At 31.4% G+C, this 26378-nt stretch overlaps 1 protein-coding gene across 24 annotated transcripts in view; it reads right to left on the bottom strand.

Annotated features, from left to right (window-relative positions):
* The window catches only part of LOC145285804 (protein phosphatase 1 regulatory subunit 12B-like), a 359611-nt gene that overhangs the window by 30571 nt on the left and 302662 nt on the right, over positions 1–26378 (bottom strand). For all 24 annotated transcript variants that reach the window (XM_080134189.1, XM_080134193.1, XM_080134191.1 and 21 more), the window contains 3 exons: positions 15993–16154; positions 6669–6815; positions 4980–5030 (listed from right to left, as the gene is read on the bottom strand). In XM_080134189.1, coding sequence (XP_079990315.1) covers positions 4980–5030; positions 6669–6815; positions 15993–16154 — 360 coding nt within the window. The remainder of the gene's footprint in view (positions 1–4979; positions 5031–6668; positions 6816–15992; positions 16155–26378) is intronic.

Here is a 26378-nt window from a genome sequence, read left to right as displayed (position 1 = left end):
GGATGGAGTACTGTTGCCACATCTGGGCAGGAGCTGCTAAAAGTTGCTTATCCTGCCTTGATAGAGTTCAAAATAAACTTCCTAGTCTAGTGGGGAATATCCTTTTCTCTTCCTTGCAGCCGCTATCACACAGAAGAGACGTTGCGAGCCTGTCTCTGCTTTATCGTTATTTTCATGGTAAGTGCTCATCTGAGCTCGAATCTATGGTCCCCCCTGTCCTGACTTTCATGAAAAACACTAGCTGAAAACACTATCGTTAATTTTCTCCATTCTTTATCTGTGCCTAAATCTAAATGTAGATTCCATGAACAAAACTTCTTTCTGTGGAACCGTTCCATTTTCCTGCTTTCCAACTGACTACAATATGGTTGTCTTCAAGTCCAACATGAACAAATTCTTGATGAGCCATCCCCTTAAATAATCCAATTTACCAAATTTTCACTACTACAGATTACTATGAATGCTTATCCTCGAGCGACCTCCGGGCCTTGATAAGTAGTAGCTCCTTTGTAAAAAAAAAAAAAAAAAAAAAAAAAATCAATAAATGTTAAATGTGTTTGTTTAGTTGATAGGATGACAATTTCATTTTAGCCAATGCCAAAAAAGCTGAAATCAAGGTGAATTTCTCAACCTGAGAGCCATGTGTGTGTATGATTGAAAGAGTGCAAAAAAAAACTTTTCCTCAAAGCAACACATTTTTTTTATCTTAATTGAAACTAAAAAAACAACTAAAAAAAAAAACACCGAGTGCACATGTGGGTGGGTGGAGATGTAGACAGAAAGTCATTTGTTGATAAAACAAAAGTCATCCAAACTTTCCTATCTGCTTTATTGTTTCAGAACAAAATATTTTGTCTTCAGAGAGGAAACCATCATTAGCAAGAGAATCAGCATTTATTAAAGAAAAAGTTGATTTCAAACAAAAATCTAACGAAAAACATTTGAGATGATCTAAAAATTTAAACCAAAATCTACTTTTTCTGGATTTAAAAAAGTAAGGAATTTGCATTGCTGTAACTCTTGTTTTTTGAATTTAATGAAATTAAGTGTAAAAAAATCTTATTTGAAAACAAAATTATTGAAAGAATTAAAAAAAATATGTAAATTTAATAGATTAATATTTATGTAAAAACAAATATTACAATTTGAGAAATTTTACTTTATTCTATGGATATTTCTTCAGTATAGTTAGACATTTTCAGTTTATCATCATTCACTTCTAAGATAAAACAAAATGGGTTATACTTGCAAAGTGCAGATATTATTGATTTGTTTAACATGTATATAAACTCCAGTCTATGATTCTCCCTTGCTAAATTAAAAAAAAAAACAAAAAAAACACCCGACTAGCTACAACCACTATAAACGATTTTCCCACTCTCTACCTGTGCCTAAATCTAAATGCAGATTCCATGAACAAAGAAACTGTAATATATAGCTGCCCGTCTATTGAGCACTGTTCTGCTTCTCAGTTGAATACAACATGGTAGCCTTCAAATCCAATGTAAACAAGTTCTTGTTGAACCATCCCCATAAATAACGTATATACCTGTGTATAAGCTGATCTTTTTTCACTTTTTATTTTCCTTTTTTACTCACTCCGAATCTTCTCACCAAGAAGATAAATAAAAAGTGAAAAAAAAAAAAAAAACAAAAAAAAAACAAAACAAAACAAAACAGTACGTGTACAGTTTAATCATGACATAAAAAAATGAAAATATCGACAAAAAAAAAAAAAAAAAAAAGCTATATTGTATGTATCTGTTATGGAATGAAGTTAAAAAAAAAATTCACTTAATTTGATCAAGTACTTTTTTTTTTTAACTGAAATTTATTATGATACCGATCAAAAGGTAGTCACGTTTTGATTTGTAGGAAGAAAAGCTGGTATTTAAGATGGGAAGGGAATGTCAGCACTTTTAACTGAATTATCTCCCTGTGGCATGTTCTAAAAATCCAAACATGGCTACCTTTAGCGTGCCATCATAAAAATGTGTTTTTTTTTTTCGCTGTAAAAAAAAAAAAAAAAAAAAACTCAAAGTGAAAATTTTTTTTCCGGAGATCTTCAGTCCAAAACATACGTACAATATAACTTTTTCCGATATTTTCATTTTTTAATGTCTTGATTAAACTGTACAAGTACAAAAAACAAAAACAAAAGGAAAAACAAATAAAAAGTGAAAAAAGGATTGACTTATACACAAGTATATACAGTAATCAAATTCTACACAATTCACACCAATAATGATTACTACACTACCACCTTGCATTCATTAACCTTTATCCTCTAGGGGCCTTCGGGTCTTGATAAGTGGCGACTATCAAATAAAAAATATTTTTTTTGGAAAAAAAAAAAAAAAAATTATTACAATAGTTTCTAAAAACAAATAAAAACTACAATATTTACTTAATTAGCCTGTTTGATATAATGGTTAGAATGTTCACTAATGAGTCAGGAGATGACGGTTCAATCCTCAATAAAGTTGTACCAAAGACTAAAAAATGGTACTAGATGCCTATTCAGCACACTATAAAGTGAAGAGCAAGGACAAGTAGAGTAGTCATCAGAAAGAAATAGTATCTTTCTCTACATCTTGGTGTAGTAGATAATGAAAAGGCAACCTTCGAATTGCCTTCAACTATGACCATAATATTGTACATTTTTTTCACTTAAGAAAAATAAAAAGTCCTTTACCCACCGCCAAATCAATATAAGCTAATTCAAATACCACATGTCTATCTTAACAGGATTTTGGTAAGAGCACTGAACTTTATAAGATAAACACAAAATGTTTGCATGATAAATTGCTGACAAAAAAACTAAGATCTTTTCCCTGATAAAAGTTTTGGTGAAAAAGACACCTTGGCTTTTATGACAAGAGTTGCTTCCCCTTACAAACGTGAAACTCTGAAACACTAAGGTCTCTCATACGCATGTGACCATTCATCATTAGATTTCGGTTTCTTCCCAAAATAAACCATCCGTCTTCACTTACAAGTTGTTTTTTTTTTTGTGTTTTCTCTTATCAACCATATGTCTGTATCAGCAATTATAAATGTTTTCAGTTGAAGAGTTAACGCCATGTCATATAGCATCCTTCTACTAAAGTGTTAGCAAGCGAATAATAAATCTGGTGTTTTGACATTTTAGTCGGCAAGTAAACAAATCAGGATATCATAGTTTTATCGATTCTTATCCAGAATTCCCCCAGATATTAAAAAAAAAAAAAAAAAAAAAAAAATCAAAACTAAAAGAAAAACTTGATATACAAACCCGTGACAAAACAAAAATATCACATTACATAAATCAGTTTTATTTTTTATAAATATAATCATTTTTAAGTGATTAATGGGAATTCGGAGGCATTAAAAAAAAAAAAAAAAACCCTAAGTTTGAATTATTGTTAAGTTATCTCCCTTTGATAACAGATAGTTTTTAAAATGGGCAAGATAATCACTCCTTGGTTACTCATAAAATTTGATTTTCTTTATAAAAATAAAACTACTTGATCAATTTAAGTGATTTTTGGAATATGAAATTTTCATTTTGTCACGGGTACATATGTAAAAGAGCTGCAAATACTGATAGCAGCTAACACGTGCAAATGACAAGTCGGCTGCGAGAAATGATGCCACAGCAGAGACAAAAGGAAATGTGACCAGAAAAGCAGTGAGGTTCAGAGAAGTCATGTTCAAGACTTAATAAAAGAAGCATATGTTTGAGGCACGTGGGTAACATCGCAGCAGCGACGAAAAGTCACACGTAGATGGAAAAGGAGAAATGAACTGTTTAATTTTTTTTTTTTTTTTTTACTCATGTTCGCCCCTTACAAAGCATATCGCCAGTTGGACTTTTAGAAAAAATGTGTCGCTGGAAATACCAGATATAAAAGGTTTTGTTCAAAAAAGAAAAAGTGTGCTGAGATTTTTCTGTTTCCTTACAACAGAGTCTATAAAGTGTTGGGTCCGTTAAAATGTAATGACACCATTAAAGACATTAAGCCTTATACACATTTTTTTTTTAATATGGAGAAAATTCTGAACAAGAACCGTTTTATTTTAACAGATTTAAATCATCTTCATGAAATTAGAATCAGTATCACACTCTTGAGTTTCTAAAAAACACATAATAGAGTTTCACGTTGGAATTTCCTGGTCTTTAATTAAAAAGAAGTGTTCATTATTGTTGATAAAACCGTTTTTAGTGTTTAGAATGTAAAAAAAAAATTTTTTAAAAAAGTAATAAAGATTGAAAATAAATTATGTGAAAAGAAAAGAAGACTTAGCTTACATTTAAATTTGGTGAATTGCACATGCAGCGGTTGCATCTTTCAGCAGAAATGTGCACACAACGTCTTGTTGGAACTAACACAACTGAACCAGTTTATCATTAAGCTTTGTTCTAGTCAGGTCAAATTTTTATGCAACATTTTGTAATGCATTAGAATGGCGATGTAATCTTCGATGAATTTGCTTGCATAATGTTAGATAAATCTTATAACACTCAAAATGTTTTGATTAGTTTTTTTTTAAAACTTTGTTGAAGATGCATTTCATTGATGTTTTGAAAGCTTTTTTATTTAAGGTATTTTTTTTTTTTTTTAGTGGTTTTTGCATTTGAAAGCCAGGTGTTATATTAGCTATGCCCAGCAAGCTGCTAAGAAGAAAAAAAAATGTACATAATTTCCACCTCTGAAGGAAATTAATGATATATGTGGCATATCCAAGATTTTGAACATTTGTAATTATAAAAAAAAAAAATTTTTTTTAAATAAAAATCAACAGTCTTAAATGCACAAGAGCATCCACATAAAAGGTACTTTTACATTACTTAAAATTATTGAAAAAAAAAAACATTTTAAAGAAATTTGTTAAAAGTAAAAAATGTCCTCTAGCATTTGCATTTACAAACTCTTGTGAAATGACGAGATTTTCCATAAGGAGAAAATAGGATATGCAATAATGAAATGGATACTTACAACAACTGTGGATTCTAACTCGGACACCTTCCGTTCCAGCCCTCTCTTCTCCTGAAAGCAGGGAAAAAGACAACTCTTAATGTTTGCAAATTTCGGGTTCATTTTAATTGCTTTTTTACATAAAGTCATCAAGCAGGTTTATGAACTAAGTGATTTCTGAAAGTTAAACGAGCACATCATTTTATTATTCATTTGACTTGATTTAGAAGTTTAATGAAGTGATAATATTTTTTTTTAAAGCCTTACTCAGTTTTTATAAGATGTCAAGTTTAACATTAAAAAAAAAAAAATCAGTTCGAAATTTTATACAAGAAATTTTATTTTGGCTAAAAACTGTCTGAAAACTCCAGCAGGACAAACATTTTACATCAAACTTCCATCAAAACTGAATCTCCATGTTAAAAATGTAATTTTTTATTTTTATTTTTTACAAGGGAGTCACCACTTATCAAGGCTCTAAGGCCACTGAAGAATGAGGGTTAATGAATGTAAGGTGGTAATTTAGCAATCATTAATCATGTAGATTAGGTAGAATTTGGATTATTTAAGGGGATGGCTCAACAAGAACTTGTTTATATTAGACTTGAAATCTACCATAATGTAATCAGCTGGGAAGCAGACCAATGGAACAGTATTCCACATGCAGGCAGTTCTAAGAAAGAACCTTGTACATGGAATTTGCGTTTAGATTTAAGCACAGATAGAGATTGGAGAAAATTATTGATAGTGATTGTAGCTACTAGAGTGTTTTGTGAAAGTTTGGCAAGGGGGGGGGCAAAGATTGGAGCTCAGACAAGCACTGACCATGAAAATAACAATATAGCAGAGACAGGTTTGCAACGTCTTTTCTATGGAAAAGAGGTTGCCGGGGGAAAAAAAATTGCATCACCTACTAGGTTTCGAAGCCGGTTTTGAATTCTATCAAGGCAAGATAGAGCACGCCAAGCAGCTCCTACCCAGATGTGACGACTTTTTAGGACATACAATTCTCTATCTGTATAAAAACCAAGTATTGACAGTGAGATACCTACTGGAATAGTAGAATGATCCAATCATTTTTCCAGCGACCTTGGAAACAGATTTGATATATGTGTTCCATCTCAGATCAGGAGTAAAGGTCAGTCTTAGAAGCTTGTTCACACATGGTGCTGCCTCCATTTTAATTAGGGCATGATACGAATCAAAGCAATTATGATGAAAAGAGAGAAGCTTGGTTTTAAATGTACTAAAATCAACCAGCTCCCCCCAATGGCACTACGTGCTCAAGATCAGAAGAGAGAGAATCAGAAAGATGTTGGCCATTGTCGGCTTTTGAAATGTTGCCATAAATTGTGGTGTCATCTGCATAAATGTCTACGAATTGTCTAAGAATGTGATTTGAGAGATCACTGATGAAGATCAGGATGAGAGTTGGGTCCTGAGGGATGCCAGCGTTAATACTGTGAATTTCTGATTTCTGCCCATCAAGGATTTGTTTTATAATCTAAAAAATTGTATTATTTAAATGGATAATAACCAAATTTTACTTTTGCCAAACAAAATTAAATAAACATTTTAAAATGAAGAGAACATATATCTGTCATTTTGTAAAAAAGAAAAAAAAGTAATATTTCCCAAGATTAGAAATTATTAAGAGACTTATATACAATAAAAGAATGAAGAAAAGATTTTTTTTTTTCTTTTACTTACTCTTTTCTCTTGATTTGACTCTGCTGAAATAGTTTCATGTGACCTTCGAAGCTTCTCCATATCGGCTCTGGTTATTGCAAGATCTTTTTTAATTTGTTCTAGTTCTTTCTTTAATCTAGTAGAATCTTCCTTTTCGCTTTCATAAAGCTTTAAAATAAAACAAGAAATTTATGTCTTCATTACATGAATGCTATTTTAAAATGCCTAATTTATTTAATGTAAGAATTTTAACACACCTTAAACATTAAATATTTTAGTTTTAACTGGCGGGGGGGGGGGGTCCCCTGCAGTTTTATTAGAAAAAAAATAAGGGGGGGGGGTTTCATTGAAATGTTAGACATATTTTTTCATTCAGTTAGATTCCCTGTTCATGATGTGTAAAGATTTTAATTTTACTGAATATTAAAAATAATACAACTATATCATACGGAAAGAAAATTAAAAATGATAACTTGATTGAAAGTAATCTAATTTTATTTAAAAAAAAAAAAAAAAAAAAAAAAAACAAACAAACCCAAAAACAAACATTTAATGCTAGAGAAATGTTTCCAATTTTGTTTCGTTTACAATGTAGCTTAAAATATGTAAACCATAATAGTATGCTTTCTGCGCCTCCCTCTCTTTTTATATATATTATAACAAACTGAGCATACGGAGTCATCCTCCACAAGTGAAAAATTTACTCTCACTATGACTAATGTTTGTGCAACCCCCCCCCCCCCCAAAAAATCCAAAGTGTGGTTATTGAGAAAAGTGCGAACAAATGAAGTGAATTACTAGATCTAATCGGTTTGTTTTCGAGAGACCAATAAGGTCATATTCCTGTCTGTTCACAACATACGTCATACGATGTCATAGCATCTTATGCCATATGAGGTCACAACAGAGCGTGCCATGCATGACGTCACTACTCTGTAAGGTCTTGTACACTTACTAACTTGCTGTTTTCTTTGGACGACCAATCTTCGTGCAATTCAAGACACCCATGTTTCTATAATGGTTTATCTGGGAAAATTTGTGCTTCACACAGCCATACTATAATAGCATAATCGATCTGTCTTTAGAATATGCTCATTGGATAAATGATAACTTTGGGTTTTGTTTGATAACAATTGAACAGCATCAGGATTTTTAAACTTTGATTTATACTGGAAAAAAAAAAAAAAAAAATAGAAAAACAGCATTTTTCTTGCTATACATCAATAAGTGAAGTTTTCAGTTTTGTTGTGCACATATAGCTATGTTGTTTATGAGAAATAAACACAGAGGGCTCAATTACATTTGTAAAAGCATCAGATATTTATTATGGATAATATACATAAAAAATTGGTTCATCATGTTGATAATGGCCACTTCACAGGGCGTGGGAAATCTGTTCCTTCAACTTAGGAAAGCCAATGCAGCTTCAGTTAAGACTAATGTTTTAATCGTTTTAACGTTTCATCCAATTTTCCCCATCTTTACAATAGCTTTATTTTCCTTTCTTTCAAATTTTCTAGAGTTATTAACGATAGAATTGCATATCAGTTATTATGAAGTCAATACTGACTCTTCATGTATATACTCCTCAGAAAATTGAACAAAAATGGTTGCCGGAACAAACACACAATGTTGAGTTTTCTGTGGATTTTCTTTTTTTTTTTCAACATTATATTGTCATGCATTTTTTCTTACTAAGCAAAGAATTTCTAATTTTTCTGAAGAGTATATGCATGACAAGAGTCAGTATTGACATAATAACCGATTGTTTCTAAATGGAGCTGTAAAAAAAAAAAAAAAAAAAATATACCAAAATTTTAATATGCTGGAGGAGTTGTTTTGCAATATAACTATACTCTTATTCTTTTATATATGCGCTATTGTTATATTTAACAGACATTGAGTTTCCTAAGCAAAATCGATTGGTATTCACAAAAAGTGAAATATAATTGAAAAACATTTTACCAAAAAGACACACACACACATGTGCAAAGGTAAATGTTTCTCACACGCTTTTCCCGTGAAGGGAATTTTTCTTTTTTCTTTTTCTTCAAAAATGCTCTATTGTCAAAAGTGTGTTTATTCATAAAGTCTGAAGAAATGCTGGTTTTGGAAAATTTTCAAACGATATATTTGAAATTGTCGAACTGGACATAGAAACAATTGTAACGTAAAATGAAATACACTTTTTGTTGCCAGCAACACCTTTTTCGAAGTCTTGATTTTGCTTTAACAGTATATAAATGCTCAATTATGAAATATGATAATTTTGTAGCTTACTCCTTAAGTCAACTCTTTTTGGCTTAAAACTCATTGGTATATGAAAACTTACTGAATTACACGAACTCAGTATATTATATATATATATACAGACATAAAAATCAGGTTGGCAAGAAATTTCTTGTGGTTTTTAACTTTTAAATTCGTGTGAACATATTGACTCAAACAGAAAATTATTGATCGAAATAAGCACTATCAGAATCAACACTTTTTCCAACACAAAACAAGTGTATTTATGCCAGTAACGTAAAAATCTTGTGTTCTGGTGGGATATCATTTAGGTTTTTGAAGCATTTTTCACGCAGAAAGTTGCTGAGATGCTTGAAAAAGTGGTAGTCGGTAGGTGAGAGGTTTGAAGAGTATGGCAGATGAGGCAGAATTTCTTAGCTCAATTTGTTCAACTTCTGTAGAGTTGTTTTAGCAACGTGCAGTCGGGCATTGTCGTGGAGGAGACTTGGGCCTTTTTTGTTGACTAATGCTGGGTGTTGTTGTTGAAGTTTCTGATGCATTTTATCCATTTGTTGACAGTACTTCTCCAGTGTAATGGTTTCGTCTGCCTTCAAAAAACTAATGGTGAGACTAGTTGCAGATCATAAACAGTCAGCATGACCTTTTGGTGCAACTCTGGCTTCGGCAAGTGTCGTGGAGCTTTATTGGCGTCTAACCGAGCTGAGCGTTACTAGTTGTCGTAAAGAACCCACTTTTCATCGCAAGTCACGATCTGGTCGATAAACGGGTTGTTCTTGTTGTGTAAAAGAAAAGGTGACACTTCATAATGGCATTTTTTTGTTGTTGTCTTTCAGTTTGTGAGGAACCAATTTATCAAGTTCTGTCTTTCCAGTGTCTCTCAAGTGGTTGGAGATTGTCATATATATATCTAGTTCAGAAACAAATTCTGAAACAGTTGTGCGTGGATTGGCTTCGACTAAGGCTCCCAATTGATCGTTGTCAACATCCAATGACTGACCACTATGTTCATCATCTTCAACACACTTGTTGCCGCCGCGAAATTTCTTAAACTACCACTGTGCTTTATTGTATTCACCGTTTTGAAAAGACACTTGTTTTAAAACGATTGTAATTGAAAACATTTTTAAAACAATATATAAAGTAAAGGTATTATAATGAAAACTTATTTGAAAATACATCATTTGAAATGAAAATTAAAATTTCACAAGAACTTTCTTGTCAACCTAATATATACATGGTGAACCACAAGTAGGTGTACAGTAAAACAATACATATACATACAACTATATGCAATGAGATAATCATATTAATGAAAATTGTATATAATTGTCTTACTACATGTGCATATACATAATCTCTAAGTAAATGTTACTTTACTGTCCACCTACTTTTGGCTCACTTTATATACAAGTGAGAATATGTGTTAGCAAGGACACTTCTCAACCTATATACTCGACAAATTTTTGATCTATGGATTTGAAATTTAGTATATAGTATATTCAGACATGTGGAAAACTTTTAATCAATTTTCATTAAAAAACAAAAAAACAAAAGAGACTGCTAGGGGGTCAAAATTGAAAAATTTGTATGTGGGAGTCATCAAATTTTTGTTTTCTGTTTCACGAATGTGTAGGCATGGATAGTTCACATCACAAATTACTTATGTTAAGAATAAGTAGCTTGAAAAAATCTTTTAAAAATTGTGTCAAGCTGGCCTAATGGTTATCGTACTTGACTCATTGTTTTTAGGATTTGATTTCGATCTCAGTTCGAGTATTTTTTTTTTTTTTTTTACTTACAAGAAGTGAATGGTTTAGAAAAAAAAAAAAAATTCTTGCATGCATGTGTCAGTTTCTGTATTAAAATATAATATTTATGCATATTTCACGACTGGGCAATGCTGGGCGGCCTACATTATATATATATATATATATATATATATAAAGAAACTAACTCCCAACTTTTATTTAAGACTTTTTACTCAAGATTTCTACTCAGTCATGGGTGACAAAACAAGAACAAGCTACCTCTGTGTATTAAAGAGTTCTATTTGAAATTCTGTGTGAGTTTAACAAAATACACCTGAAGAAAATTGGTAGTTACATCGGGCGAAACGTTTTGAAAATAACACTCAAGATGAGAAAAGAATACAATATGTAAAATTAAAAAAATAATATGTGATTAAGAATTTAGAAAATGTAATAAATTTAGGTTTCAAAATTCTATTAAAAAAAAAAAAATGGTTTGACATCTCTCCCCTATAAACAATAACCTGGCATGCACCTTTGGCTTGTTTTCCTTTCAAAACCTCAGAATTCCTAGCTCTGCTAGAAAGTATTTGTGTTATTGTTACTTCTAAATTTTGCACAAACGTTCTTTTAAATAAGAATACATGAGAAACTATTGAATGCATCAGAGTTTCTCATTTCATTATTAAATACTGTAACTCAAGAATTCTGGAATAGGAAACCATTTTTTTTTTCTTCTGGTAAAGAAATTGAGATGCCTGTTTCACAAAAGTTGGCATTCATTTGGAATTGGTGAAGGGAGGAATTGTAATAAACATTTTCTGGCAAATTCACAAGCGTACAGATCGCATAGCATCATTTCCTGCTTAAATTACTTGGTCTATGGTGTAAGAGATTGGGTTAGCAATCATGAATAACAAATATGAGAAAAAACAATAAGTGATTGCATAGCTTAAATGAATAGATAATTTAAGAAAATTATCTCAAATATTTGTGTATATAATAAACAAGTTCCAAAGTTTTTGTTTTGTTTTGAACTTTCAAAATTTATTTTGGAACTCAATTTTTTTTGAGCTTTCAAATTTTGGTGCTAATGCAGAGAGTGATCCGCGCTATTTTTAAAATCGTATTTGCAAGTTTAATTGAAGTTTTATATGTTTTTTTTATTCAATTGTAAGAATAGGTACGAAACACCCTCCCCATGTTAAGAATAGCTTTTTAAATAATAACATTATTTCAGCACGGATCACTCTCTGCATGAGTACACAAACTTTTTTAACTTTCAATTTTTTTTTTTTAAGTTTCAAATTTTTTTTTTTTTTAAGTTTCAGAATAAGCAAGTTTCAGAATAAGCAAGTTTTTTTTTTTTTTTTTTTTTTTTTACACATGGGAGTCACCACTTATCAAGGCCCAGAAGCCACCCGGGGATAAGGGTTATCGTGTGTGCACTAATCAGTGGGATAGTAAGCAAGGTAAAATTTAGTTCTAAGTGACACTCTTCTGCAGGTTCAATCCTCAGTGCAGGCAGTACTTGAAATGCAATTGCGAATTATTTAAGACTTCTACCCAGTCATGGCTGATAGAACAATAACATGCTATTCCCGTGATTAAAAGTGTTCTGTTTCAAATTCTGTGCAGATTCCCCCGGTTCGGTAGAACAGTTTCAGAGTTTAACAAGTACACTTGAAGAAAATTGGCGGTTACATGGTCCAAAACATTTTGAGAATAAAACTCAAAATAGGAACAATACAAAGAAACAGGATTAGGAAAAAAAAAAATAAATAAATAAATAAAATGTCATTAAGAATTTAGAAAATGTCAAATAAATTCATTTCTTTTTTTTTTTACATGGAGCTTACCACTTAGCAAGGCCGGAAGCCACTCGGGGATAAGGGTTATTGTGTGTACAGTAATCAATGGGATAGTGTCGTAGTAATCGTTAGTATTGGAGATTTGATAAAATGTCTTGCTTAAGGGGGCGGTTCATCAGGAGTTTGTTTATGTTGGACTTTAAGACATCTAAGTTGTAGTCAGGTGGGAAACAGGCAAACGGAACAGAGTTCCACAGGCGTGCAGTTCTAAGAAAGAAGCTTTGTTCATGGAATCTACGTTTTGATTTAGGCAGAGATAAAGAGTAGGGAAAATTATTGACAGTGGTTTCAGCTAGAAGGGTGTTTCTCATGAAAGATTCGCGAGGAGGGACCAGAGATTGGAGCTCAGACGAGCACTTGCCATGAAAATAACGATAAAACAAAGACAGGCTTGCAACGTCTCTTCTGTGGGAGAGAGGTTGCAGGGAAGAGAAAAGGGCATCCCCCACTAAGCCACAAAGTCTATTTTGTACTTTGTCAAGGCAGGATAGGCTGTTTTTAGCAACTCCTACCCAGATGTGGGAGCAGATATCTTCTGGAGCAGTAAAAGGATCCCACCATTTTCCCAGCAACCTCGCCAACAGACTTGATGTATGTGTTCCATTTCAGATCAGGAGCAAAGGTCAAACCCAGAAGCTTGGCAAAACATGGAGCCTCCCCAAGACGAGAGCCATCCATTTCAATTGATGCCAGATGGGGGGATCAGGGCGTTGATGATGTAAAGATAGGAGCTTGGTTTTAGATGCATTAAAAGTAGCCAGCCACCTCTTCCCCCACTGTACCATGCGCCCAAGATCAGAAGAGAGAGAATCAGAGAGAACTTTGTCATTTACAGCCTTTGATGTGTTGCCATAGATGGTCGTGTCATCAGCATAGATGTCAACGAATGATTTAAGTATGTGTTTCATATTTCAAAATACTATTTAAAAAATAATTTGATACCTTCCTACCCTCAAAACAACCTGCCATGCACTTTTGGTTTTTTTCTAATCTTACAAATTCTACCTTCTTGGAGTTTATCATCACTAACAAATAATATACATCGATATTTGATCCTGACTATCCAATTTCTCTTTTTTTCTTTCTTCCTTAGACCATGTGTTTTTTATCAATAAAAACATATTTTTGTCTTTAACATAAGCAGCCTTACCTATCAATCATGATCTTATTTTCCAGCCACAAACTCTAATCAGATAAAAATCATTCTAAAGCATATCATACAAAAAAAAAAAAGTATCAATGTTAGAATTTAGTTTCTTCCGATTTAATAACATTTAGATTTTCACTGTTGAAAAAAAAAAAAAATCATTTTCCAATTTAAAAATATTGCCGATCATGAGAGAATAGTGTTAACTGTTAAAAAGCAACTTTTTCATAAAAACTTTTTTTTCAGATTAATTGACAATTACATTTCTAGCATTTTCATTGGTTGGATGTTTTTTTAAAAGTAACCGTGTATCATAGCAAGTAAGCTTTGTATGTGAGCGAGAGAGGACAGAGAAAACGAGAAAGAAATATACCAAGGTGAAAAACAATGTTTTATTTGTTAACCAACCTGGGCGCCCAGCATTGCCTGGGTGATTGGAGGTGTGTATTGAGCAAAAAAAAAAAAAAAAAGAAAAAAAAGAAATGGTAGTAGGCAGCCAGGCTTGAACCTGTACCGCAATGGAGGAAAAGAAGGTAAAAAAAAGTGACGTTTTTGCCATTGCATCCATCGCCAAACCGAAAGTGGTGAAGGTTTAAATTAAGGCTAGTCTATCGAACAGAGAGGATGACTTTTGAAAATATTGGCGAAAAAAAAAACGACCCCTCCCAGTAGAAAAGGTCCAGTTGAGTGTGAGAGAATGTTTTTAGCCAATTTTTTTATATTTGTCATCCGAAGGGTTGAGCTTTAAAATGATACCGATCTCGTGAAAATCCGTTGCCTTTGTTGAAAGTTTTAGGCAGACATACATACAAACATACATACATTTAAACAGACAGGTGAGAGTTATATTATAGACTAGCGGGGGTACCCGGCGTTGCCCAGGTGTTTGGAGGTGTGTGTTGAGCATAAAAAGTAAGCAGGCAGGCTCAAACCCTCAACGTGAAGGCGGAAAAGAAAGTGAAAGAAAACGTGACAGCTTACCGCTACACAACAAAGCCATAGGAAGTGAAAAGCATTCAAATTTAGCGATGTCAATCAAAAAGTTGACTTGCTAAGTAAATGAGTTCATGTAGGTGCAGAAATGTACGTTGGCTGAAGGCCAGTTCAACTTTCCACCGTTTCATTTATTTGTTTCCCCACGATGTTGGGGAAAACCAGCTCCCCACAAAAAGGGAGTGTCCAAATGAATAGCAATTATCTGATATGAGAGAGTTTTCCCTCACAGTGATCAAAGCTAATTGCTTTCTGGACGTCTCTGGCACGAAAGCCGGGAAGCTGCCTTTGCTTTCGATTAGTTTTGCTTTTATATGAAAAACACGAGCAAACACTCAAGAGGACGGAATAACCTGAAGTTTTTTAAAAAGTCACTCAAATAAAAGAGAGACGACCTCTGTTGGCAAATCGTAGATATTACAATCTAGGGAGTACATAAAAAGTTCTCCAAAATAGTACCCCCCCCTTAAAAAAAGCCTTTGCTGGACTTCCAAAAATGTGCACACTCGTTTTGCCTTTTACATTATATATATATATACACACATACACACACATATTTTTTTTCTTTGCCGGAAACGATGTTATGAGTGACTAAAATATCTGCTAGAAAGAACTTTTAGTTGAATTCAAAAATTCAGTTTGCAAAGTTAAGATGTCGAAAGTGGACATGGTTTAGCTAAACTATGAAATGGAACGGAAGTCACTTAGTATGAAACAAAATACTAAGCCATATAAAAATATTTTTTTGAAAAAATTATCTAAATTTCTTGTGCTATCAGGAAATAAGAAAAACAAACATAACTTTTATATATAAATGTTGTTTGAACACTTATGTTATCACCAAACAAAAAAGGAATGAGAATTATTATTTACATGCGTTAAGGAAATTTCAGTTTCATAATTCAATTTTATTTGTGACAAAATTATGTGATAAAATTTGTGACAAAATATTTTAAGAATTAAATATTAAAGAAAACTTTATAAAAATGTAAACTATGAAAGTTTAAATTACTTTTTTCAAATAAAATATTTCCATATGAACATATTTTAAATATTTAAAAAAGTATTTATAGAAATGAAAAAAAATAAAAGTTTATTATTTTTTATTGTTTCATAATAACACAAGAAGTGTTTCCATATGGTTTTGTATTTTGTTTCATGCTTTGTGACTTCCGTTCCATATTTAGGTAACCCAAGTCCGCTTCAGGCATCTTAATTTTGAGAACTCAATTTTTGAATTTAACCGAGTTTTCACATGAAACCAATAAAATTAAAAACAGAAATACAGATTCAATTTCTGTTGTATTCTTAAAAAAATAAAATGAAAAATACTTACTTTTTTATAATCTATTGTTTCTAATGATGGCGTCGACTTACTCAATCCTAAATATGAACTAGGTCGGTCTGTTCGACTTTGGCGGTCTGTGGAGGACGGAGTGATGTCTGATGTAGACCCACACCGAATGGTGCCTGAACTGCTTATCCGAGAATTCACTCCCTGAAAGTGAAAAAAACAAAATATTAAAGTTTGCACCTTAAATTCAACATTAAATTAATAAAAGCAAAAAAATGACCATAATTTGTTATAAAGATTTACATTTAATAGCGTTTTACATTGTATAACATTGTGTATTAGATGACTTTGCAGGATCTGTCATTTTGCAAAGTTTGTTACTTCAAATACTTAAAACACATTCATTTAAATAAACATTTCATCCATAACTTTGTGGTAAAAAAAATAAAAAATCTTTCTCATTCATTCATACAGAAAAATCATTAAAATTTTGGTTATTTCCATACAAATTTAACTTTTGTGACTAGTGTTGGGACGGCAATTCAGAATTGGAAAAAAAAAAAAAAAAAATCAGAACTTTTTGGAGTATTGGAATTGAAAAAATTTGGGTCTATTTACAGATACCTAAAACGATTTATTTATCTTTTTTATTTGATTTTGTTTAAAACAAAATCTTCCATTGTTGATAGTAATGATATTTATTGATTTTAAACTTTCAGAAAAACTAAAACCTATAAGCCCCCCCCCCAGTGTTTCTACGTTTGAGAAAATATATGCACATTCAACATACTTTTTTTTTCCTGATGCTAGTAAAAACCCAACTTTATAGTTAAATATTTAGAGGTTTATAAAGAATCGGAATCAGTAATTTAGTACAGAATTGGGAAAAATATTGGAGTCGTCCCATCACTAATTGTAACTAAAGAAAAGCAACGAAAGAAGAAATCAATTTGCTTTAACTTGCAATTTAGAATTAGATTAATGAAAACCAAAATCAGTCGACCTAAAGAAAAGAACATTTGAATAGATACAAAATGTTTGTCGAGGAAATAAAACAATATTCCTAAACAAAACTATTTGTTATATTAAAATCAAAACCATCATCAAATTAGAAAGCAATAAAAAATAATAAAATTACCTTTTTCAATACTGATATGCAAATTAGTTAACCTTGAGACTGATATTGCATATCGATATCGTTTTGAAAATCGTTAACATTTCAACTATAAAACCGATTATAAGTATAAAATTAAAGAAAATGATAAATGGAGATTTGATTAAAATAACAGCATCTTAATATAATAGCAATTTAGTGTCTGTAACAGAAACTACGTCACATTTCAAAAGATATGCGATTCTCGATGTTTTAAATTTGGAAATCTTAAAAAAGATATGTTAATGATTTCACGTTCAGTTAAATTCTAGTTAACATGTATAACCAACCTGCAATCCTTGTATCACACACACACACACACACACTAGTCTAGAAAAAAAAAAAAAAAAAAAAAAAAAAGAAAACACAAAATCATATTTATTTTCTTGATGACAGAAGGGAGCTCATAAAAAATTGTAACATTATTTACCCCCCCCCCCCAATTCTTATGAAGGGATTACACCCACCTTTTTACTTCTTTGCATTAAATGGACTCGCATTACAACTCTTTATGCCTAGCAATTGTGTTCCAAAATTAATAATGATCTGCTAATTAGTTTAGGAGTGAATCCAGTACATACAAATATCTATACATTAGCAAAGATACCCGCGCTTCGCGCAGGACTTTGCTGTGCGCTCAGGTCCAAGTTAAGAGATACAGTGCAATAACTTTTGGCATATGTTAGGGACCACTATCATGTCAAATTTCATCAAGATTGGTTTAGAGGATGAAAGTGACCTGATTCAAATTCACAAAGAAGTTGGCCGGCGTCATGGTGGTGGCGGCCCTCGGGGATGGTGACAAACCCCAACTTGGGTGTACACCATCCCTAGGTGGGGGGAGTTTATAAAGAACCGCACCAAGTATGACCTTAACCTTTGACCTTGAAAAATGGCATGCACCATTCCTAGGTTGGAAACCATCATGTCAGGTTTGTCCAGTGGTGTGGGCTGTAGGAGAGTATATATACATAGGCTATGACTTTTGACCATTATCTTGGAAAATGGTGTGCACCATTCCTAGGTGGGGGACTATCATCAGGTCAGGTTTGGTCATGATTGGTCCAGTGGTGTGAACTGTAGGAGAGTTGTACTCACAGACGCTACGACTTATACACATACCTTACTAAATGGGCGATACTAAGAATACAATTACTTGAGACTTCTACCTGGTCATGGCTGATGGAATGAAAACAATCTACTCATGTAGATTAAATAAAGATTTCAGTTTGAAATCTCATACAGATTATTTAATTCAGCAAGACACACCTAAATGAAGTTGGAGGTTACATAAATATGTAACTCCATCAAAAACCTTTCACTTTGTCAAATATATTATCAACTGAGTATTATACTTTGTTTTTCATTTCTTTTTTAAATAAAAGAAATATAGAACTATCAAAAACTTTTCACTGTTACCAACTGGGCAATTGATCTTATAAAATACACAATAATGACAAGGTTCTAGTTGTCCGTCATACATTTTTACAAACTTCTAAATCTTTGCTGCTCATCTTTCTGATTTATTAAACATCAATGAAATTTCAATATGAAAGCATTAACTTTTTAAGAAGATACCTTGAAACATAAAATCATAATTTCAAAAACTAGAACAGTTGGAACTGTGAAATATTGTATACGTTATCAATGTTATTGATCCACTATGGGCTAAATGGAAACTGGTCGCTTTTCTTACAATCCTGGTGATAGAAAAAATGATGGTATGAACAACACAATTGAATGTGTTCTTTGGTGAAATGTCTTTTTACAATCATATTTTATTCTTTAAACATCAGCTTAAGGTAAAAATTAGATGCGATACGAAAAAGTTGTATCTTATACAATTCAGCCAAAAAAAGAGTTAAAAATTACAACTTGCAATAAAGAAAACAAAATGGCCGTATGGATTCCCTAACTATATATGACACATGTGGTCCTAGATCCTTTTGGACTTCAACCCAGTTAGTAATTTTAATTAGTTGAGCAAATGAATCCTCTCATTATTTTGTTATCAAAACTACAAGATTCCATACAATATTGTCCACACATCATGGAGAAGATAAGCATGTTGAAAAACAGATCATCATTAAATCAAATTTAAGTAGTGTTCAGCCTCACCAGTATCAGATGACCATTTGAGAATACCAGGCACTATGTGGTAGGACAACAACACCTACCTTCAAAAACATTGTTAAAAATCATCTTGCCTGAGTAGGATACATATGCAAGTGAGGACCGCTTGTGAATTTTATATTTCCTAGAAACTTTCTCCTATGTAGGAAACCAGTTTGTGTCATACCAAGACAGGAAAGACACTAGACTTTCCTAACTTCACTATTATATCTCCAGAGTTTTTCAATTTTTATATCAATATTGAAGTTTGCAATTCATTCAAATGTTTATAGAAATCAAATATGGCAGTTACTGATTTCTGAACATTAATTTTTAACTTATCCAATAATCTAGCATTTGAGTAATATTGAGTAATCTATAATATAAATCTCACCTGTCTGTTTAAATGTATGTATTTATGCCTAAAACTTTCGACAAAGGTGACAGATTTTCACGAGATTGGTATCATTTTGAAGGGCGACCCTTCGGATGACAAATACCGAAAAATTGGCCAAAAACATTAATTCCTTCACCCTCAACTGGGCAATTTTCTACAGGGAGGATCGATTTTTGCACTAAAATTTTTTGCAAGTCATTCAACCCTCACTTAAAAAGTGCTATTTCAACCGCCTGTAATCGTCATAACCACGAGTTTCAGCCACTACTCCTATTTTTTTTTTTTTTTTGCTCAATCAAAACATTTATACACACCTCCACTTTCTCTTTCACCTTCTCGCCTACTGTAACCCTTTGTTTTTGCTCAACACGCACCTCCAAAGCACTCGGGCTATGCCGAGCACTCAGGCTAGTACTAGTTAAAACCTAACACAAAAGACACCTCACAGAAGTCGGAAGATATAAGGTCGAATTCAGACTCCTAAGATTCCAAAATTATTCAAACTCAATATTTTAATCTCTTTCAATATTCAGACTTAATTCCTTGTCGATTAAAAATCCAACTACGATGAATCAAACTTCTCCCAAAACTTCTGATTCCGAAATCCTGCATAGTAGTGCATTACAGCACAATAACAACGGTTTAAGGTCTTTCTGGTGATTTTCATCAAATTCTTCATGTGATTCCAGGTTACAAACATGATCATGATGCCATTTTATTCGCTATTACTTTTAAATGGTAGAGAGGTCAAAATAAAAAAAAAGATGAGGCTGGATATATACAGATATAACCAGATAATGGTACCATAGTTCAGAAAATGTAAAACTTTAAAAAAAAAAAAAAAAAAAAAAAAAAAAAAAAAAAAAAAAATGTTGACACAAGCTGATTAAGCATAGCAACAATATTTTGTACATATAAAAAAAATCAATCTACAATTTCTATTGAAAGATTGAAATTTGAATCAATTTAATAATGATTCATATTTTTTTAAGTTAATTAAAAGTACAGATGAAAATGAAACACTTATCCAACAGGAAGTACGAAACAGGCTCTCATCACCTGAAACAAGTCGTACACGGATAATTCTATTATTAAACTTGGATACATCCAAACTGCAATTGTGCAAGGTTGGTTGTTAAAAGTTAATGTCTTATTTAATTGAAGCAACAATTGTTTTCAAACACAAAATCGAACATGTATATTTACTAGACATCCTCAGTCAATCAGATGAACTATCCAATTGATTTTTAAACATTGGAAGTTTCTATTCGAAAATGAACTTCCAGTGGCCATTGAAGGTCAAAGCTTAAACGTCATTGAACTTTGATCAAGATAAATTTATTTTTACAATCAAATGTTCATCAAATGTTATTTTCATCTTAGCAGAAAGAGAAAGAATATTGTTTATAAATTATTTCTAAAGTAATCTATGTGTTCAAAATTTTAATATATTCATGCTAAGCTTTATTCAACATGTTTATACCATAAAACATCTACGTTCATAAATGTTTGATTGTTCGGTTTCATTAGTGTAGATATGTTATATACGTAACAAGAACTTTCTGTGGGAAATTTTAAGTGGGGAGAGCTCGATGCATAGCAGAGCAAAAATAAAAGTTAAGACCCCCCCCCCCCAAAAAAAAACTCAGCTCGATCACAGAAAGCTAGTTGAGCTAGTCCAATAGTTGGATTATAAACCTTGACCAGCTCTTTCATTTGTAAGAGCCCTAATTATAATAATCAGGTTGAACTATATAATGTGGTCCAGCTAAATTTTTTTTTTTTTTTTTTTTTTCTTTTAACTTTTATATAATAATTATTCCATGTAAAATACTTTTGCTTACCATCTGTTGACATGGAGTGTAAATGCACTTGCGTAATAAAAGTGACAATGAAGATAATTTGATAACTGTCGATTTCATTACAAACATACAGGTAATTTATTTGAACAAGAAATGTTATATTTTGAAAAAAAAAAAAAAAAAAAAAAAGGATTCCAGCAGAGTGCTCTCTTATAAAGAAAAATTCCAAAAATAAGAGAGCATTATTTATATTTTTATTTTTAGAATGTTTACATGAGATAAGTCATTGGTACTGTCGATTTCAAACCATATAATAGGAGACGGTTTTAGATCTCCCATATCAAGTTCTCTTCAGCCGATACTCATTTCTGATGATCGGGAGATGAAGATTGGCTGAATAGAGCTTGATAGGGAGGGGATCTAAACCGATTCCCTATTATATGGTTTGAAATCGACAGTACCAATGACTTATCTCATGTAAACTTTCTGAACATTATATATATATTATAATTTCGCAAATACCAAGACAACAATATATCACAACATGTGTTTCATTATACAATGTATTTCTTCTATGTTACCACCGTTTCCTAACCATTTGGACAAACTTAAACATTATTTCCTTAAAAGATATGTCTAATCTTCAGACACAAAATACAACTGTAATGCATAAAAATAAGCATACATAATTTCATATATATATATCTATATATATATTTTCCCAAACTCAAGACAAAAATAAAAGAATGAGAGCATCATATAGTGTATTTTCATATTCATTACAATCGTTTTGTGACCATTTGGACAATTTCAAACATTATGTCATTCAAAAATATTCCAAAAAAGCCACTCTTCAGACTGCGAAATACACTATCTATACATATATGAACAGATGTAACTAAATTAGAAATAGAGATTATAAAACTAGCAAGGAAAACTAATTAGATATAATGATGAATTATGGACAAGGATGGATAGAGAACCACTTTGATATTACAGTGGTTCTCTGGACTCAGAGGGGTAACTAACCTAGTAGGTCTGTACATACTTAAAGAGATGCATATAAAAATACTGGGTTGAAAGGGGGGGGGCGCAATACAGAGATAATTCATTTTTAGTTAATTCAAGCGATCGAATTACAGAAAAAACTAGAAATGGAATTAAACTATTTTTTAATGAAGTTAGAAATAACATTAGACTGCACTTGTAAAATAGTGATTTTTTTTTTTTTAGATATAACTAAATCTCAAAGATATTACTTATGAACCATACCACAAACTGAACCAAAAAGGACTTGTCCTGCCTTGATAGAGTTCAAAATAGACTTCGTAGCCTCGTAGGAGATGTCCTTTTCTCTTTCCTGCAACCTCTATCTCACAGAAGAGATGTTGCGAGTTTGTCTCTGATGTATCGTTATTTTCATGGAAAGTGTTCAACTGAGCTTCAATCTATGGTCCCCCCTCGCCAAACTTTCACAAGAAACACTCGTCTAGCTGTAAACACTATCAATAATTTCCCCCACTCTTTATCTGTGCCTAAACCTAAACGTAGATTCCATGAACAAAGCTTCTTTCTTAGAACTGCACGCCTATGGAATTGTCTTCCGTTTTCCTGCTTTCCGGCTGACTACAATATGGTTGTGTTCAAGTCTAAAGTAAATAAGTTCTTGATGAGCCGTTCCATATAAGTTATTAAATTTACCAAATTTTCATTACTAATGATTACTATATTGACCAATTTCTACTGTACACTCTTTAACCCTTATCCTTGAGTGGCCTCTGGGCCTTGATAATGTGGTGATGCCTTTGTAAAAAAAAAAAAAAAAGAAGACTATTCTATATAGACTATAAATCTAATCATTCTAAGTGTATGAAAAAAAAGCAATCATTCTCAGTATATCAAAAAGAATATCCGGGTTATCGCAAAATGAGAATATTTTTTATTACAATAAAGATCATAATGAAGCTTTAATTAGATCAGCATATCATGGAGAAATCAAATACATAAAGGATGTGAATAATAAAAATAGCAGAACAAACTACACAATATCATACAACATGGTAATGAAATGAAAAAGAAATGCTAAGAATAAAAATACGTATAATAATAATAAAAAAAAAAGAAATTAAAAATAATGAATATAATGGTAACAATAGTATTAAGAATAAGAAAAATAAATGCAAAAAAAAAAAACAAGTCTGGTTTAATCTGCCTTTTAGTGAACATATTCACAATAATATCCCTAAAGAATTTTACAAAATAATTGATAAGAACTCCCCACTTCTGAAAATAGATTAAGTAAAAGAATTATTAAGTTAAACTTTCATTTTCAACCGCTGCCAATCTAGATAGTACTATAATAGGTCCTAATAATGGTAAAATAAACAAAATTGTAAATAATAATAGGATTGAACCAGGTGAACTAAATTTAGAGAGAAAATGTAACTGTAGAATACCTAGTGAATGTCCATTGGAGGGCAATTGCTTAATTTCTAAAATTGTGTACAAATGTGAAATTAAGGTGGATAATAATAAAAATATATACCTAGGGGGACGGAATGTTTTTTTTAAGGACAGATACAGAAATCATGTTGCATCATTCTAAATTGGACCTGAGAATGAACCAAATAGGGATGTGGATAATGATAGAAATGAGGGTAGAACAGAAATAATTATTAAAAATAAGATGAACTGCATTAGGTGATTGGATTAGGGAACTATGTAAAAGTAAAAGAGTTTAAATTAAAATGGTCAATAGTAGAAAACTGTCTTCATAGAAATAAATTCCTGTTATCACGTCTAAAACCTGATTGATATAAATTTAAAAAGGAAAAATTTGCAGACTATATTGAGGGTGAAATGTAAGTGTGTGAAGAGAATTCTTAAATTTAATTTTAAAATGTTGCAATAAATTAGATCTTCAACTTCACATATAGGAAATAAAATAATTATAGAAGAAATAGTAGTTTTGATTTTAATAATCGTTATGGATAATAAAATTACACCCAAGTAATTTCAACAGCACAAGAATGGAAAAAATAAAATCTATCATTAAATAACTGCAGGATATTGAGACAAACAGGCCAACATTGAGTAAAATAAATTTAATCAGAATATAAAGTTAAAAATAAATGAGAAATTAAACTGAAATTGGCATAAAGAAGTTAATGTTTGAATTATAAGTTTAAAATTAAACGAGGGTGATTAATAAATACTAAAGTCAAAATATTAAAATATGAATGCCTAAAAAACTTGGAGAAATGGAGAAATTGATAATTTAATAAACGTGGTTATCTCCCTTACAATGTGGAGATTTTAAGAATGTTATTGAAATGAAAAATAAATGAAATATTTGCATATTCGATTATAAAAAACTGATAATCATTAAGCTTAATAATTGAGTCAATTAATTTTGACTAAAATGGATGCCCGGCATTGCCCGGTTGTACAATACGCTTAAACATGATATTTTAATTTATGCAAATTGCGTATGTATCATTACAGAATCAATCCTCTATTGAATATCATGAGTAATAATTTGCCAGGTGGACTAATTCGCAAAAAAGTAAAAAATAATGATGTTGTTTATCAAGTTCTGTCTGTGTATTTACAAATGGTTTTTTTTTTTTTTTTTTATAAATAAAAATGAATTTTTACAGGGGAATATTAAAATTCTTTTTTTATCTCTAAGAAAAGAAAGACTATGTTTAAGATTAAATGTTTTCGATTTGATACTTGTCAGATGAATTTCTGTATAAAACATATCTAAGAACAGTGCCAGACATATAAATTACTTTTGTGTGAAATTTGCAAAAGATGGGCTCAGCTGTTTCAGGACTTATTAGGAAGGAACTCACACACACACACACACACACACACACACACACACACACACACACACACAAAATGACTTTTATATAATACTAGAGATTATTCTCAGGTCCATTCAGACCCAGAGTGATAGTCCCTATGGTTTAAAATAAAAAGCCAGAGTAAAATTTGAGTGCCTTCTCAAACCTGCAACCCCAATTTTTTTTATAACAAGTACTACATCAATTATTTAAGATGTGGTGCACGTCATGGACGAAATAATTCTGATGGTGTGTTTGGAATATATGTTTATTCATTATGACGATGTGTTAGCGATATATGTTTAATACAGGGCTGTTAGATAATTTTTGAACAAGTACAACTTAGGTTGAAGAAAATAATTTAAATCTTCTCATCTTTTCAAAACCTTGCATGGTCTGACATTCTTTTACTTATTTAACATTTATCAAAAACTGAATTATTGTCATGAAAACAATGCAAAATTCTAATGATGCCAACAGAGTTTCATCTTTTTTTTCTTTCTACGTATCTTATTTATATCTTCAGAAAAATAATAAAATATTCACATAATCATATCATGAAATCACTCAGTATTATTTTTATAACTATTTACATTAGTTATATTGTTGTGATGTCCAGGAAAATTGTTCCAATTATTATTCCCAGAAAAGAAAATGCTTAGTTTTGTTTTTATATTTATAAAAACAGAAAAAAAAAAAAAAAAAAATGAAACAATGCTGGATAGGCACAGCTAGTTACTTCTGCCAAGTAAGTTATATTTTTGTTGGAGTTTGAAAAAATTAAAATAAAAGTTTGTAGTTTTTATGTTTGTTAAAAAAGTTAAAGGATGCAATTAGATTTAACACATACTAGCAGTGCTAAGGTATATATATATATATAAATAAATTGTAACTAGAAAGCACTATAATTAATTAGTCTTATAACTAATTAGCCTTTGCTAATCGTTAGGAAATTCCTCTTTACTCAATATCTAGAATTTATTTCCAGGAAGAGGCCTTGTACTCAATAGTTGACATACTCTTCAAGATGTCTTCTAAATTGTCACAGCATAAATTTCTAGATTTTTTTTTGCAATAGTAAAAAAAAGTAAATACAAAGACGACCAAAAAAAT

This window comes from Euprymna scolopes, chromosome 10, assembly GCF_053919585.1.
Source record: "Euprymna scolopes isolate OS-2025 chromosome 10, ASM5391958v1, whole genome shotgun sequence".
Taxonomy (NCBI): Eukaryota; Metazoa; Mollusca; class Cephalopoda; order Sepiida; family Sepiolidae; genus Euprymna; species Euprymna scolopes.
The sequence above is the reverse complement of the archived record's forward strand: the minus strand, read 5'-3'. Positions and strand labels throughout refer to the sequence as shown.